The sequence below is a fragment of the Hoplias malabaricus genome, chromosome 4 (assembly GCF_029633855.1).
Source record: "Hoplias malabaricus isolate fHopMal1 chromosome 4, fHopMal1.hap1, whole genome shotgun sequence".
Taxonomy (NCBI): domain Eukaryota; kingdom Metazoa; phylum Chordata; class Actinopteri; order Characiformes; family Erythrinidae; genus Hoplias; species Hoplias malabaricus.
Window position 1 is genome coordinate 61110234 of NC_089803.1, and position 16081 is coordinate 61126314.

Consider the following 16081-nt stretch of genomic DNA (forward strand, 5'->3'; position numbering starts at 1 on the left):
GTGTCTCAAAAATCTGAAAGGCTGATTAAAGGCACAGTATAACAGACTATTAATATAAAGAAATGTCATTGTGGAATTGTTGTCATGGCCTTGTGAATATAACAAGTGACATGAATATGAGGAAACATGAATTTTGGGGTATATGTCCTATGGCATTTTTATTTTTAATTGTCAGATTATCAAGAATCTGCAACTGATATTACAGAAGGTGTAATACAAATATAATATCCCAAAGTGCAGAGTTTAATTCATAAAGTTCTTTAAACACTGAATGTTGGTGTGTATATTCACAATGTCTGGCTATTTCTAATATTATAAATATTTACATACACTGTAAACCCGAATTAGTTGAGTTTACTAGAAAATTGCGTGGAAACTCGTTGCCTTAAATTAATTAAGTTTTTACACAAGGTGAAACTAAAAAAGTTAAGTTGTATTAACTTAACATTTTAATTTGATGAAGCACATGAACAAAGTTTACATTAGTAGCATTTACTTGAAATATTTAGTTTACATAAATATTGTCTTCATTTTATGTTGTATAAAGTAATTATTTTTAAGTTTAACCTACAAAAAAGTATTAATTATTTCTACTTAAAATTATTAGTTTATATAATTGTTTTGTTGTAATTTAAAGACTTATTTAATAGAGATATCATGAATTACACATTGGTTATCAAAACTAAAAAAAGGAAGAAATTAAACGATACATTTCAATATTGTATTTTAATGTAAAAACCCTTCGAAGTAACATTTCAAAAGTTTTACTGCAGCAATAACAAACAAGTCAACCAAATGACAAGTCAAAAACAGACATTTAAACTGCTTTCTTGACAAGTCTAACTTTGAGAATGAATATTTTCAAAAAATTCTGCTGTATGCTTGTAAAACATTGGACACAAATGTTTTAAAACTTGATACAAGCATTTAAAATTTCAAACTGACTGATGAACTCCATGTTATTATCTGAACACAACTGAGCACTGTCATGCGGATACACTTCTAAATCTACAAAAATGGTTCTTCACGAATTCTTTAGGAAATGGTTCTATATAGAAGTATTCTACCATTTATATAGAGTGATGAAATTATTTTTCAGCATGATGGCATATGTGCTGTAGATATATAAATTTATAGCGCTCTATAGCACTAAAGATGGTTCTGGTATTGTTATAATAACAGCTTATAATAAAGACCTTATATATATATATATATATATATATATAATATAAAAAAATATTATAGAACCATTTTCTTTCAAGAACCCTTGAAAAATCTGTAGAATACAATGGCTAGACAGCCATTTTTTATGAAATATTTTGTGACATAATTCAAAATAAGCCATATGTATTGTAAATATAAAACAAGGAAAATTTTGGAATGGCTACTTATAGTCAAATAGAACACAATAATATGATGAATACACACATTTTTTTGGGTAGGGCAAAAAATTTTTTTTTAAAATAAAATAAATAAATAAATAAAAAGAGGGGACATGCTTTCTCTGTAAAATAAACCGCATTTCTCAGGGTTTGTAATCTAGGTTTCCACAAACAAGCAAATTTTTGGAAGGGCTACTGGGGTCTATGTATTCATCATATGGTGTATTATATGGTTAAATTAACAGCATTTCTTCAGAGTGTAAGCTGGTTTTTCAGTGTTTGTAATCGGGCTTTCAGTTCACTGTGACCCAATGTTAGAAAAACCTGTTGAATGAAGTGAAATGTGTTCTTCATAGACTTGGGATAGTTGAGATGAAGTGCGTAAGTAAGTCCAAAAAGAATGCACACAGCTTTAGGGAGATCCTGGATGTTGTCCATAACAACTTCTCCTTCAATGACGATCTTCAGTGAGGCTGGACTGAGATGGAGGGAAGATGAGAGCACAGCACCTTCTTGTTCAACAAGCAGGATCCCAATGTCAAGTTGATGGAATGATTCGTCAGAGTCATCCTAAAAGCATAAGAGCAAAATAATTAATTAACTATCATATGTTAAGCAAAAAGTCTACTCTCAGGAGAGTCAGATACATGAGGGAAATGGACATTACTGCCGGAGTACATTACACAAGCAGATTACACATAAGTGGTCAGAAAAAAGTGTTTCAATGAAGTAAAAGTGTCTGTTTTTAATGGTTTGAGCTCACAAAAGAACACTTATCCAACCTCAGTGTAATTGGATGCTGGAAGATCGGGAGACTTGAAACCTTGCAAAATCCTACATAAACTAACTGGATGGACAGATTGAAATTACATCTTATTCTTTGATTATATTAAACTATGCTTTCAGTTTTTATCAAACAAAAATAATGGTGAATATTCAAAATTATGCCGTTATGGTCCTTTTTAATAGAGGTTACTTACAAAGCATGCTTTATAGAAGTCTGTGGGGTGGTCACCAAGGATAATAGGAAGCCCTCTAAGCACCAGAGTCCGAATATCAGTTGGCTCTTTAGTCTTTTGGAGAGAAAAATGACAATGACAAGAATTTAACTGTCTATAAGAAAGCTGAATCAATCAAGCATGATTTTGATTGTATAAGTATAATGGATATGGAACAACCTTGGTCTGTTGTGATAGGTGCGTCAACAGCTGCCCGATGTTCCCTCTCTTAGATTGAAATATCTCAATAAGACGAAGACTGTGCCGATCAATGCTTTCGTAGAAGTCCTGCTTAAGGTTCCTGCCTACAATCCTATTGAACTCCATGTATACCTGAAAAATAGAGAAAACAATTATACTTTTCAAGTCTAAACAATACTGAGGCTAGTGGTACCAATGTCTTGTTCCATTCAAAACCAACTACACCTGTTCACCATAAAGACTCACATTGTCCTTGAATTATAAATGAGCAAAACAATAATTGAAGATGACAAAGGTGTATCCAGAGGCATCATAATTATCATCAAATTATAACAGAAAGATAGACTAAAACATTGGCATATCCCTCTTGAACATACCTGATCTTCTGTGAAGAGAGCGGGCCAACGTTCCACCATCTTGCTTATGGCGGGTTTGGATTCAACAACCTCTTTCCTCCTCAATGCAAATGTCACATCCATCTTCTGTTTTACAAGTGGTCCATCTGGTGTTCTCTTTTGAATTTCATCAACTAAGTATTTGCGGGCACCCTCGAGGACTGACTGATCAAGCCCCTCTGGAAAGTTAGGCAAGTAGTTGAGCTCACCTTTCTTGGCCTTCTTGATATTTTTGTTAGCTGGTTCTCCTTCTGCTGAATGCAATCCCCGTTTACCTGCATTTACTGTAACGTCAAGGCATCCTGATCTTCTACGCTTTGTTCTGTAATTAGCCATTTTATATTTCAGACTGTTTTTCCAACCACTACAGCGACTTGACGAGCCTCGTTCTTGGAGACAGGGGTGCTTGCTTATTAGTGCTGCTGCGACACTTTCAAATTGAGCATTATTTGGGTATGCTGTGTGACTATACATGCTCTCTGCCAGTCTTTCCAGAATCTCATGCTTTAGCTCTTTTGATACTTTTAAGTGTGTTCCATCCCTAATGTATATTAGACTTGCCTGCCTAAGTCTATACTCTACATCAACAGAAAATGTTGGGATTTCAAAAACTTCTGGCCAAGGTGTCTGTCGCTCAAGAGGTGAGAGTGAGAGGACCTCTGTATCTGCTGGACTGTGTGTGTCACTCAAGATTTCATCAGACGTTGAGACAGGTACCAGTTCAAGTACAGGGATGACTTTGATTGTTGGTTTTTCAGGAAGATCTCCAATATCTGTCAGATTGCATAGCTCGTAATTAAATTCAGGATCCTTGTACTGAAGGCTGTAGTTGTAATTAAGTCCAAGTGATTCTTTCAGTGTACATATCAAATCCTCCACTGTAGCAGGCCTCGCACTGAGGGTGACCTTTCTTATATCTGCCTCTGTGAGAATGACCCTCAAGGTCATCTTCTGGTGTGCTGTCATCTTGGAAATAAAAGCAATAATCATCAATTAGCTTTTTAGAAATATGGGTAATATTTTAACTTAGGTTCCTGTTCATAAGGCTACATGTTACCTATATAAGCTTGTCATCACAATTGACATAATCCTACATAAGGTCTATTGTAATGAAAATGTATATACATTTATGTAGGGGTTATACACAGATTAATCATAACATAATGACCACCAAGTTTCTACACTCACAGTCTTTTTTCTTAGCTCCACTGTTGATTCCATCACTGGATAGGGTATCACCAGGCTTCTAACAGGATTAACAAGTTGGTTGCTTAATTGATGAAAGCTGCTAAATGTGACCATTAAACCTATTTATAAAATCCTGTGTTGCTTGGATTGCAGCAATCAATCTTGTGACCTTTTAACACAGAATGTAACGTCTGAGTGTCACTATTAAATTGTCTCCAAATCTGTATGCTGGAAGAGGGAAAACATCATTCAACTCTTTCAATTGTACTACACACAGGGAGGGGTTAATGCCTTCACAGAGTTCAAAAGATCTGAGATGCTCATGGTACCATACAGTCATCACCTTGCAGACAAACAGGACCTCTGTGTTAATAGCCACAATCTGTTTGATTTGCTTAAAATTTGGAAGTCCAGAGCATGAACCAACAGAGAGAATCATGCCTGGGCAATATTTTATTCCATCTACAGAGACAGATGATGCGACAAAGACTGCTGTATGTTGAGGCACTCTCTGGCAGAATATTTGTTGGACATTCTCAGGGTAAGACGTGATCAATGCTGTAGTAACCTTGTTCATTTCAACTGAGGGTTTGAAAAATGAACTTGCGTCTAAATGGTAAGCCATCATTTTCTGATGCTTTACAGCTAGTGTATGAGCTACATTTCTAAAGTTGCAAGCATTACGAATTACTTGTTTGAAAAATTTATGCTTTCCCTCGAAGCGCATTGTCCAGACATCTGAAAGTGGACCAAATGCCTTAATCATCTCAGGATAATGCTCAATGAAATGGTGTTTTGGACGTAATTTGAAATCAGGAAACGTACTTTGCAACAATTGTCTATGTTCTGATATTTTGCAATCAAGAAAATTTATGGACTCTTTAGTGTGTCTTGTTGCCACAGCCAACTCAACTATGTCTTTCAGGAGCAACAAAATATCCCATGCATTGTCTCCTTCAGGTACTTTATGGCCAATGAGAAGTGGCAGCAATCTAATTAGAGCCCAGTTCTCATGGCCATTTCCACCTATTGTTCCTTTGGTAGAAAAGCCTTGAGCAATAGTTTGAGGCTGGTCAGTTCTGTCATTAAACTCATATGGAAACGTTTTGATAGCATGGTTTAGGGCCTCTAAAGTGAAATATTTTTTGGAAATCATGTCTGATAGGCAGAGTGATAACTCAACAGGAACAATACCTTCAAAAAGGTCATGCAGTATATCAGGGGGGTAACCATGAACAACATGAATGTGCTGCAGACTGTCGGTCAATACACAGCCTCCTTTCACACCATACTCTTTAGACATAATAGGATCCTGCCGTACCTCCTGCACATGCCGGTTGTGAGTGTCTTTAATTCGGGGTTCAAAGACGCCTGAACATACCTCCTTGTCTTGAATCTTGCTCCTTGTTGCCATGCAGAACCTGCAGAACCTGTCCACTGCAAAGCTCTCGAAAAATCCTGCAAGTGAATGAGCAGCCAAGTTATCAGCAGCCACATATAACACTGTGCCTTTGATAGATGCTCCTAACTTCTCAACATATAGACCATGTTGCTCCAAATAGACTAGATCTTGAATGAGAGGATGGAAAATTTTAGCATAGCCATGCTCTTTTACATCAGATGCTTTACATAAAAGAGCAAGCTGAATCGAGTGGAGTGTGGACCTATATTTTGATGGCACATTTGCTATCACCCAATACACTGCACTCATTTTGTGTTTCTTTTTTGATGTTCCTAAAGGGTTGGACACTTCAAAGTCATCTGTGTAAAGTCCAATAGAGATTTTGAACTCCTCCCCTTTAAGGAGGGAATTTTCTTTACAGTATGAACCATCTCTATATGTATTGTACTCATGCGGCACATGGTTTTGTACTGGAAGAGCTTTGTCCAAAATGTCTGCCCTGTTTAACATGCTCTGTAGCATTGCATTTAGAGGAACGTATACAGCTGTACATTTTTTTCCTCTATCTATAACATACTCCACCGGTGTAACCACTGTAAAATTTCTGCTCACATATGCTGCTCTCCTTTTAATAGTTGATAAAGAGCCATCCTTGCCACAAAATCGAACTAACTGTCTTAGAGTTGAATCATCTACACTTGTGTGATGTTTCAGAATGTCCTTGACTGAATTATGCAGCAATGGCTGGGAGAGTTCACATATCTGTAAAAGCTGTTGTACGATTTCTTGTACAGACCTTTCTGGAATATGAAGGATCGTTTGCATCTTTAAAAAAAGAGCTGCTAGGTTGTGCTCCAGCTGTTTCTTTAGATCATGAGGCTCTTCACTGCTGGAATCCTCACTGTCCACTAAATCAGGGGTGTCATTTGAAACCATATGTTCATCTTGGGCTGTTTCCTTAGTTAAATTAGCAATGACTATTTCCGGTTTGAACATCCTCCAGTTGTCTGTTCTGTGCTCTTTACTTATATGTGCATTAAATGTGGAGTACACAGTAGTATTAAAGTTACATCCTTTATATGGACATGGGACTTTGTGATTAACTTTTAAATGTGTGCTGCGCAAGTGACTGAAAAAATCTGCTTCTGTGCAGGGTGAAGAAAAATCACATAACTGACAGTGAGCTACTTGAGCTGTTTCACACAGTTGTGCATCCGGTCCTTTCTTGTGAATTTTAGACAAGTGGACCTTAAGTGCATTGATGGAATTAAATGTACACAAACATTCTTGGTGTAAGCAAGGAAAAGGCACAGTTCTACTGTAGGCCCCATGTTTTAATCTATAATGCTTTAAAAGGTAACCCCTTTTCTCACATATAAATTCACAATACTTACACTTCCACTGCATCTTCAAATGAACCTCAAAAACAGAATGAGAACACTTAAACAATTACAATTATACTAAACCCATTGCATAAAATTAACCAAACTCCGCTAATGATTACAACTGTAAAGATAAAAGCATTAAAGTTATAATGCGGCCGGCCAAAACATGAGGCTCAGCGGCTCCGAAACACGAGGCTCGGGCGGGAACGCGGCGCGTCGCGTCAGCCCCGAGACACGGCCAAGAGCGGCGGTGGGGGCTTTCGCGATAAAATGCGGGGATAAATTTCTCTTACCGTGACAGCACAATTAATGACTGTCTAATTAAGCATACATTTGAAAAGAAAATCGCGAATTTACTGATTTAATTAAACATATCACTCGTGTGTAAACTCAATCCCAATTTTTAATCAGAACGGTAGGCATTAGCCAGCACATGCAGACACATATGCTAAAATTTTGAGCCGAAAAAAACAACCTTTGTATATTAGCTAACTAACGTTATACCTAGTTAATGTGTAAAAATAAAGTAAAATGAATGCTAGCTAGATTATTGCTAAATTGTTAACCGAGAGAACACAAACAAAACAGGATCTTAACCTTAGCTTGTTGAAACAAAGCTAGCTATCGCTAGATAACTTCAAATCTTAGCTAACTTGTTGTGACTTCTTGTGGTCTTAGGGGCAATGAATTTTATCAGACAATATATTTGCATACAAACCTTTTCAATTGAAGTAATGTTGCTTTCACAAGCCCACAGCTTTCAGTCACAGCAATGAGCAGCTCTTTTTAAAGAAAAGACAGTAACGGCTCTTCACAGAACTTTCTGTTGCCTGGAGAAAAAAAAAATGGAACAAGCCCCGCCCCTTGCTCACAAAACTTAACATACTAAGTAATCTCTACTTATCTTGATCATTGCACTGCATTATTTCAACTAAATAATTCAAACAACTAATTTGATTTAGTAATGGCAAATGTTTTGAGCAAAACTTGAAATAATAATTAAAGACTACTCAAAAAGTTAATTTAAACCAAATTTGGGTTTACAGTGTAGAAATTTGTGTTTGGTAGATTATTTATTTGACAATAAAATGGTCCCACATTTGTAAGGAACATACATTTGTTGGATGAGCATTAGAGATGAGTGTAGGGGTTTCACCCATGAGAAACATACCAAATCCTCTCTGCCAAAGCCAATTACACTGTACAACCTACAGGGGTTGGACAATGAAACTAAAACAGCTAGTTTTAGACCACAATAATTTATTAGTATTTTGTAGGGCCTCCTTTTGCGGCCAATACAGCGTCAATTTGTCTTGGGAATATACAAGTCCTGCACAGTGATCAGAGGGATTTTAAGCCATTCTTCTTGCAGGATAGTGGCCAGGTCACTACGTGATGCTGGTGGAGGAAAACGTTTCCTGACTCGCTCCTCCAAAACACCCCAAAGTGGCTCAATAATATTTAGATCTGGTGACTGCAGGCCATGGGAGATGTTTAACTTCACTTTCATGTTCATCAAACCAATCTTTCACCAGTCTTGCTGTGTGTATTGGTGCATTGTCATCCTGATACACGGCACCGCCTTCAGGACACAATGTTTGAAACATTGGATGCACATGGTCCTCTAGAATGGTTCGGTAGTCCTTGGCAGTGACGCGACATCTAGCACAAGTATTGGGCCAAGGGAATGCCATGATACGGCAGCCCAAACCATCACTGATCCTCCCCCATGCTTCACTCTGGGCATGCAACAGTCTGGGTGGTATGCTTCTTTGGGGCTTCTCCACACCGTAACTCTCCCAGAAGTGGGGAAAACAGTAAAGGTTGACTCATCAGAGAACAAGACATATTTCACATTGTCCATAGCCCAAGATTTGTGCTCCTTGCACCATTGAAACCAACATTTGGCATTGGCATGAGTGACCAAAGGTTTAGCTATAGCAGCCCTGCCGTGTATATTGACCCTGTGGAGCTCCCGACGGACAGTTCTGGTGGAAACAGGAGAGTTGAGGTGGACATTTAATTCTGCCGTGATTTGGGCAGCCGTGGTTTTATGTTTTTTGGATACAATCCGAACATTTTCAGACAGCTTCCTCTTGCATCCACAGTTAATCCTGTTGGATGTGTTTCATCCTTCTTGGTGGTATGCTGACATTACCCTGGATACCGTGGCTCTTGATACATCACAAAGACTTGCTGTCTTGGTCACAGATGCGCCAGCAAGACGTGCACCAACAATTTGTCCTCTTTTGAACTCTGGTATGTCACCCATAATGTTGTGTGCATTGCAATATTTTGAGCAAAACTGTGCTCTTACCCTCTGCTAATTGAACCTTCACACTCTGCTCTTACTGGTGCTATGTGCAATTAATGAAGATTGGCCACCAGACTGGTCCAATTTAGCAATGAAACCTCCCACACTAAAATGACAGGTGTTTCAGTTTCATTGTCCAACCCCTGTATGTTTATAAGTAATTTCTTCAGTTTTATTTGTATAAGCTCCATCTCTCAGTGCTGTTCAAATGAAAGTCAAATATCCATATGTTTAAAAAGAACAAGGCTTTCATGCGGCGCTCTAATTTTCACATGACTGTATCCCCACAGTTCGTTTCCACATATTCTGTCATATCACATGCTATGTTCACAGGGCCATTACAAAACAATTCTCCACAGTAAAATTTCTTCATCTTCAGGATATCAATAGTCTGTTATATTGTGTCTTCAGTGAGCCTTTTAGATTTTTGAGACACTTTGAAAATAAAGAGATAATATTCGCGGAAGGAAGTTGCCGTCTAGCGGCGACAGAATGTGCAGCATTTAAGGTGAAAAAGAAAATCGATTGCTCATCCTTGGTATCCCGGATGTGTACTCTTGTAACTCGTATTTTGGCATCTGAATTTCCTATACCGAATTTGAGCAACTTCGAAATATATTGTTTGAACTACTTCAGCCTGTGGCAGTGTGTCCGATAACGGAGCAGTGTGCGGAAAAGAATCTGGTTTTTGGGATGTCTGAACTCCTTTGTTCTCAGTTCCAGTTAACGCAACTTAATTTCCCTCTCACACTATAACTCCATTTTACGCACAGCCAGTTTAAAATCATACTCAGACTTCTCTTTTGTTTCTAATTGGAGACGTGCTAAACGTACTTTCACACGACTGTCCACTGTACTCAGGGAAGTGAGATGAGGTGGGAGAGAACGGCTCATAGCGAGGCAGAGCTCTTACCTCTCAGACCCACAACTAGTCGGCGTGTGTAATTCACCAAACACACCCGGCTCCCGTTCCTCCAACTCTTCCTCATTATGCCCAGCCTCCTCAGTATCCTGGACAGTTGACGCATCCTCCTCAGGAAGCAAGGCTGGCTCAGCAGTAGTGTCTGCCTCTGGGCCTAAATACAACACACCTAGCTCCACTAAATGATCTACAACTCGTATACGGATATCAGATTTTAACAAAGCCCTCGATATAGACAGATTGAAATGGGCAGCAACTTTAATCAAGTTATCCTTTTTGCATAACCGCAACATATCCAAACTCGGCCTGGCTACAAAATCGTCCAAGTGAAATCCAGAAGTGGCCATCCAACCTATACTCCTATACTACAACACAGTAACATACAGTGGAACATGTTACGCTCTTCAAGGTGAAATAGCTGGGGATAATGAGATGGCAACACCTATATTGTAACCTGTGTATGGCGAGCACAAGGAAGAACACCACAGCAATAAATGAGTATAAAGAAAACCACCAGTTTATTTAGTTACGGGAAGACAGAAGTATGATCCAAATACATATAAATAGAAGTTAAAAAAAACCCCAAGATAATAGTATTTGGTGTATGTAAACAGCTTATATTGTTAAACACAATTATGGAAAACGGTAATAGTAAAGGTGAACATGCAAAAAACTACAATGAGTGTGTAGTGAAGAAGATTCCATATATGTCCTGCAGGTAAAATAATCCAAACACAAGCCAGGTAAATATTGTTATTGTGTGGGGTCTTTATTAGAAAATACATTTCCATTATTCCTATGTTTCTAAGATTAATTTATATATTTACGTTGCTTAATTATCACATCACTGAAATTCTTCACCTGTAATGTTAAATGTGTTCAGTGAGTAAGTAAGTGAATACAGGAGGACTTGGTCAAAAATTACATATTGATAAATAATACACCTTCCCCAGTGCCAGATGTGGAGTGTGAATGAATAAAGCTAATGGACAGCTGCAGGCAATAACTGTGATTATTAAATTTACACTCTGAATTTTTCTTGCAAAGTATGACCATAATTCACAATCAAATATTACACAAAATGAGAATATAGTATATGACTCTACTTCTATGTATAAAATTCATTGAGTATACATAGAGTAATGTAGTGATAGAAGAATGTATAGAACGATAAGAAAAAAATAAACTTTTACTGCAGTGGCTGGATGTTCGTTCTTGAAGGATGTTGCACATTATAAACAAAAATGAATATACACCTCTTTCAGTGTGCAAAGACTTTCCCTTAACCAGCAAAATTTAGAGATAACAGTGGCTATTCACAGCTGTAAAAATGACTGATCACTACAATTTAGACAGTTAAGCAACAAAGTAAAGGTGCTGCTGGAGAAAAGCCAGAATCTTCTGCCACGAGTCCTCCTGTGCATCTGAATGTGGTTTGGTTTGTCCACCCCAGAGCAAGAGCACTGTCATTAAAAACACAGTAAGACGTAAAATATAACAACACACACATAGCCGTGTTCTTTGCATTTATGCCTATATCATTATAGGATACACGTGGTTTAAATGTGGTATTGACAGATTTCACAACTGTAACCGAGTATTTTATAGTAGTTTGACTGCCCTTGTTCTTGGTAATATTGAACATGGTCTTATTGAATAACAATTAATCACCAACCAATAACAGTCAGCCATTGGTCAAAAGATATTGCCCCAGTTTCCATCAAATTATCATTAACATTTATTTTCTGTAACTGCTTTATCCTGTTCAGGCTCACATCTATTAATGTATTATGTTATTCCAAATATAGATTATAATGGTATAATCCATTTGGAAAATATTCCATTATTGTTAGTTATTTAAAAGGAAATGTATGTCATTATAATTACATGACAATTAATTGATATTTGATTACCTTTTGTTTTGTTCCCTTGAACAACGAAGTTACTGGCCCGGTGGTGTGGTGTATAGGGCGCCTCTATCAGATGACCTGCTCCAGGATATGTGAGGACCTGCAGCAGATGTCGATTTCCTGCTTTGTCCATTATCAGCGCCATCTGACAAAGGACAGTGTGGCCAAGACAAAAACTCTGATTTGAAAAGGGCATTTGTAAAAAGTATTAGGTAAAAAAAAATTCAACACACACTATGTAAATCTGCAGTGGAACCACTTTATGTGTCTAGCATTTTTCAGTCATGGATTAAAACGTCCTCTATTTGTTTAGTTGCTGCTGAAAGTAAAATGCTTAAATGTAAAAATCAAAATCAAAAGTGAAAGCAAAGCAGATGGACACTACAGAATGAAATTAAACTAAAAAAGAAAAAAAGAAACGAAGGAGGTTTTACTCTGAATAATGTGAACGATTCTTTACATTTACTAAAGCAAAAGATTAACAGTCACACTTCCTGTCGTATCCAAAGACCTTACGGACTTCACTACCCAGAATACTGTAGATGATCACGTGACTCCCAAACTAGAGTCATTGATAGAGTATTGATTGCTATTATCTGTATTTCTGTGTATTTAACCCTAGCCCTTTCTCTCTTTCTGTGCCAAGTTTTACCTATCTTCAGCATTACTAAGTGTTCCTGTTTGAGTAATATTTTTGTATATGACCCTGATGTTTTTGATTCTGTTATTGCCTTGCCCTGATTTGTTTGGATATTCTGGTTTTGGACTCTTGCCTGTTTCTTCGTTGCTTCTTCTGGTATTTTCCTGTGCTCTACTTATGCTCTTTAGCTACTGGCCTGGACTGTTTTTGACCTTGTCTCTTTTCCCAAGCCATTTGTTAAAGCCCCAATACCTTTACCTCTGCGTTTGTATCTTTTCGGTCGCGTCCTGAGTCTAATTACAATTAATCATATTATAATGTATGGCACTTTCTGTGTATGTGCGACTCTGACTATGCTACAAAATGTGTGTATGAAGAGATTCTTTTGTATCATATTGTCATTTATGTCTTTTAAAAGGAGAAACACATGAAAAGACAGTCAGTTGTAACCTTGACCTTACAATAATATAATTACTATTCATTAGAAAAGTGATTATATTTATCAAGAAAGCTCACATTTCACCACAATATAAGATTTTTTTAATGTGGTGATCTCGGTGGCATAGATTGATTTGACTTACATCTTCAGCAGACTCAACAGTAGGAGAGTTCTGATCATCTTCACCGTTAACAAGGAGCAAGGGACACTTTATCTGACCCACCTGTGTCATTCAAACAAACCACTACAGATTCAGAGCCATATATACACACACAGAGCCAACTATGTGAGTGTGTTCTGCATCTTACATCCAGTTTCATGCTTGGATCTGCAGGAATGGGCAGGTTTACGTCTCTCCAGATGAACTGATTGTCCTGTATTCGCACTTTATCATACATCCTAAAAAGAGCAATTTAACAAATTTTTTACTATTAGAATAATAATAATAAAAAAAACAATCATCATTTCACTGGTTCATAATGAAAATGGGTTTACACATACACATATATATATATATGTATATACACATACATACACACACACCATATCATTTTTTTTCCCCAGTTGAAATCAACTTTTTTCCTACTTACGTCACATGCTGAGTGTCTGAAAGAGAATCTGGTATATTTTGCTGCTGACCAGCCACAGTGTTCGAAACGGAGTTAATCATGACAGCTGCTCTAAACAGAACAGCAAACTGAGCCTCCATCTGCTCATTCATCCTTCATCAAACCAAAGAAACATGGAATACTATGAAAAAGAGTGTAGCAACACAACAGATTAACAAAAAACAGTGCACCAGATTAACAGAGGCTTGACTAAAATTGTGGGTCCTCACACAAAGCACATACATGTACATACATATATTTATGGGGCTTTCTACAGTATTGTACATTCTCAAATTGAAAATTAATATTCTTTGCTGATGATAGCAAACAATCTAAATACCTACAGAATAACTGATCAACTGTCTTCTCTTATAGCTAGTCTTTTTATATGATGCTCAGTGACTGTTTATTTACATATTGCTGCCTCTCAAAGAAAGGAAAGTTTGTTGATGTTTTTTTTTTTTTTTTAACATTTGTTAGATGTAACCACTTTCTACATTGTGACACATTTTACAAGGCAAATTATTGACATTCACCAGCATTTTACCTTCAACAAAACATTTACCGGAGTATATATGCTGTTTCTATAGATATTGACAATATATTTCTGCATTTAAATGGCTTATAACCTACATATACTTATACTGACACAAATAAAGACATTAACATATATAGGACTCTACACCGTATTAAATATGGAATAAATACGGAATTGTACAGAAGTTGAAAAAACACCAACAACAAATAAAAACACACATAATACACCACGCTTACTTTAGAGTTATGTGGTTGGTGCAATGTGCTGGTAGCCTCTGTAAAATGATAGCTGATGCTGATATGGTGCCTTTCCGGCTTCCCTATACATGTAGTTAGCTGGTGCCCTCTGGGCCGAACAATTGGGTAGAGTTTGATCAGCAAATTTAAGCCTGGATGATTAAGGGATTTCATTCATTCATTCATTCATCTGTAACCGCTTATCTAGTTCAGGGTCGCGGTAGGTCCAGAGCCTACCTGGAATCATTAGGCGCAAGGCGGGAATACACCCTGGAGGGGGCGCCAGTCCTTCACAAGGCAAAAAGGATTTCAGAACCTCCACATTTTTTAATGTGGAATGGTATGTTTAAGGGGTAAAAGCAAAGTAAGTGGCTGAAATTTAACTTGTCTGTAAGATTTTATTCACTGTTTAAATTACCACAGAAACTCATTTGGCACTCAAGTTGTTTAGTTCTCCCAAACTTAGAGTCAGTTCCATCTACAGCAAAAATAAGACAATCAGGGCTAGCCCTACACACCACACAACAAATGTTAATTCCACAAATAATCTTCCACATCCTCAGTGCAATTACAAATGTCACCAGACAGCTCTATGTAGCTTTAATAGTTGTGCTAGCTACAACATAATTTGGATATGATTTTTATCTTTTTAATCTCTAAGGGCAACAAAAAAAATGTAACCTCTTGTTGAGGGTGGTGTTCAGTGATGACCTGCTAAAAAGGACATTTTTGCAAAATAATCACCTAAATTTAGTCAATATACACTACCTGGCCAATACTAAAATGATAAAAGTAAAAGACTGCCTGTTTACTTGCTGATTTCTTCATAAAGATTAGGCTGAGACATTTGTTCAGGAATGACGTGACTTCCACTGATGCACACACAACACTGAGGCTGTGAAAAAATTAAACAACAGAACACAAAAAAAACCCCAAAACATTTTCATTGTGTTTAGAATTAAAATGTTACTGAGATTTAAACATATGTTTAAATGATCTATAGATATGATCCATAAAAGAGTAACTCACAAATAAATAAAAATATATCACCAAAAGCTATAAATTATAAAATAAAAATTGTAATTTATTCTATTTACAGTAAACAGAAGTAAGGAGTTGGTGTGTTCTCCCCGTGTCTGCGTGGGTTTCCTCCCACGGTCGAAAAACACACATTGGTAGGTGGATTGGCGACTCAAAAGTGTGAGTGATTGTGTGAGTATGTATGTGTTGCCCTGTGAAAGACTGGCGCCCCTCCAGGGTGTATTCCCGCCTTGAGCCCAATGATTCCAGGTAGGCTCTGGACCCACCACAACCCTGAACTGGATAAGCGCTTACAGATAATGAATGAATGAACACAGCGATGGACCTCATCAGTAATGATGACAACTCTATCTATAGGGAACGTGAACACTACTTATTGACTAGTGGGACACTTATATGACAGTGAATGTCAACAAGACAAAGCAACTTACTGTCAACTTCAGAAGGATGCACATGGTTCATATTCCACTTACAGCACATGG

General features: G+C 37.3%; 2 protein-coding genes across 4 annotated transcripts; both read right to left on the bottom strand.

Annotated features, from left to right (window-relative positions):
• Window positions 1-1346: 1346 nt before the first annotated feature.
• On the bottom strand, window positions 1347-7808 carry LOC136695396 (sterile alpha motif domain-containing protein 3-like). 3 transcript variants are annotated; one of them, XM_066669456.1, is made up of 6 exons: window positions 7670-7808; window positions 5546-5622; window positions 2959-3942; window positions 2561-2713; window positions 2363-2455; window positions 1347-1952 (listed from the first exon to the last, which is right to left on the bottom strand). In XM_066669456.1, the coding sequence occupies exons 2-6, from the start codon at window positions 5576-5578 to the stop codon at window positions 1635-1637; spliced, it is 1581 nt and encodes a 526-aa protein (XP_066525553.1). In that variant the 5' UTR covers window positions 5579-5622; window positions 7670-7808; the 3' UTR covers window positions 1347-1634. The 3 variants fall into 3 exon arrangements, with proteins under 3 accessions (XP_066525553.1, XP_066525552.1, XP_066525551.1); XM_066669455.1 differs by lacking the exon at window positions 7670-7808 and adding an exon at window positions 4165-4333 and having other exon boundaries at window positions 5546-5600; XM_066669454.1 differs by lacking the exons at window positions 5546-5622; window positions 7670-7808 and adding an exon at window positions 4165-5295.
• Window positions 7809-11396: 3588 nt separating this feature from the next.
• On the bottom strand, window positions 11397-13897 carry LOC136695065 (bile acid-CoA:amino acid N-acyltransferase-like). The gene is made up of 5 exons (XM_066668876.1): window positions 13767-13897; window positions 13485-13575; window positions 13319-13399; window positions 12101-12242; window positions 11397-11650 (listed from the first exon to the last, which is right to left on the bottom strand). The coding sequence occupies exons 1-5, from the start codon at window positions 13895-13897 to the stop codon at window positions 11544-11546; spliced, it is 552 nt and encodes a 183-aa protein (XP_066524973.1). The 3' UTR covers window positions 11397-11543.
• Window positions 13898-16081: the final 2184 nt, after the last annotated feature.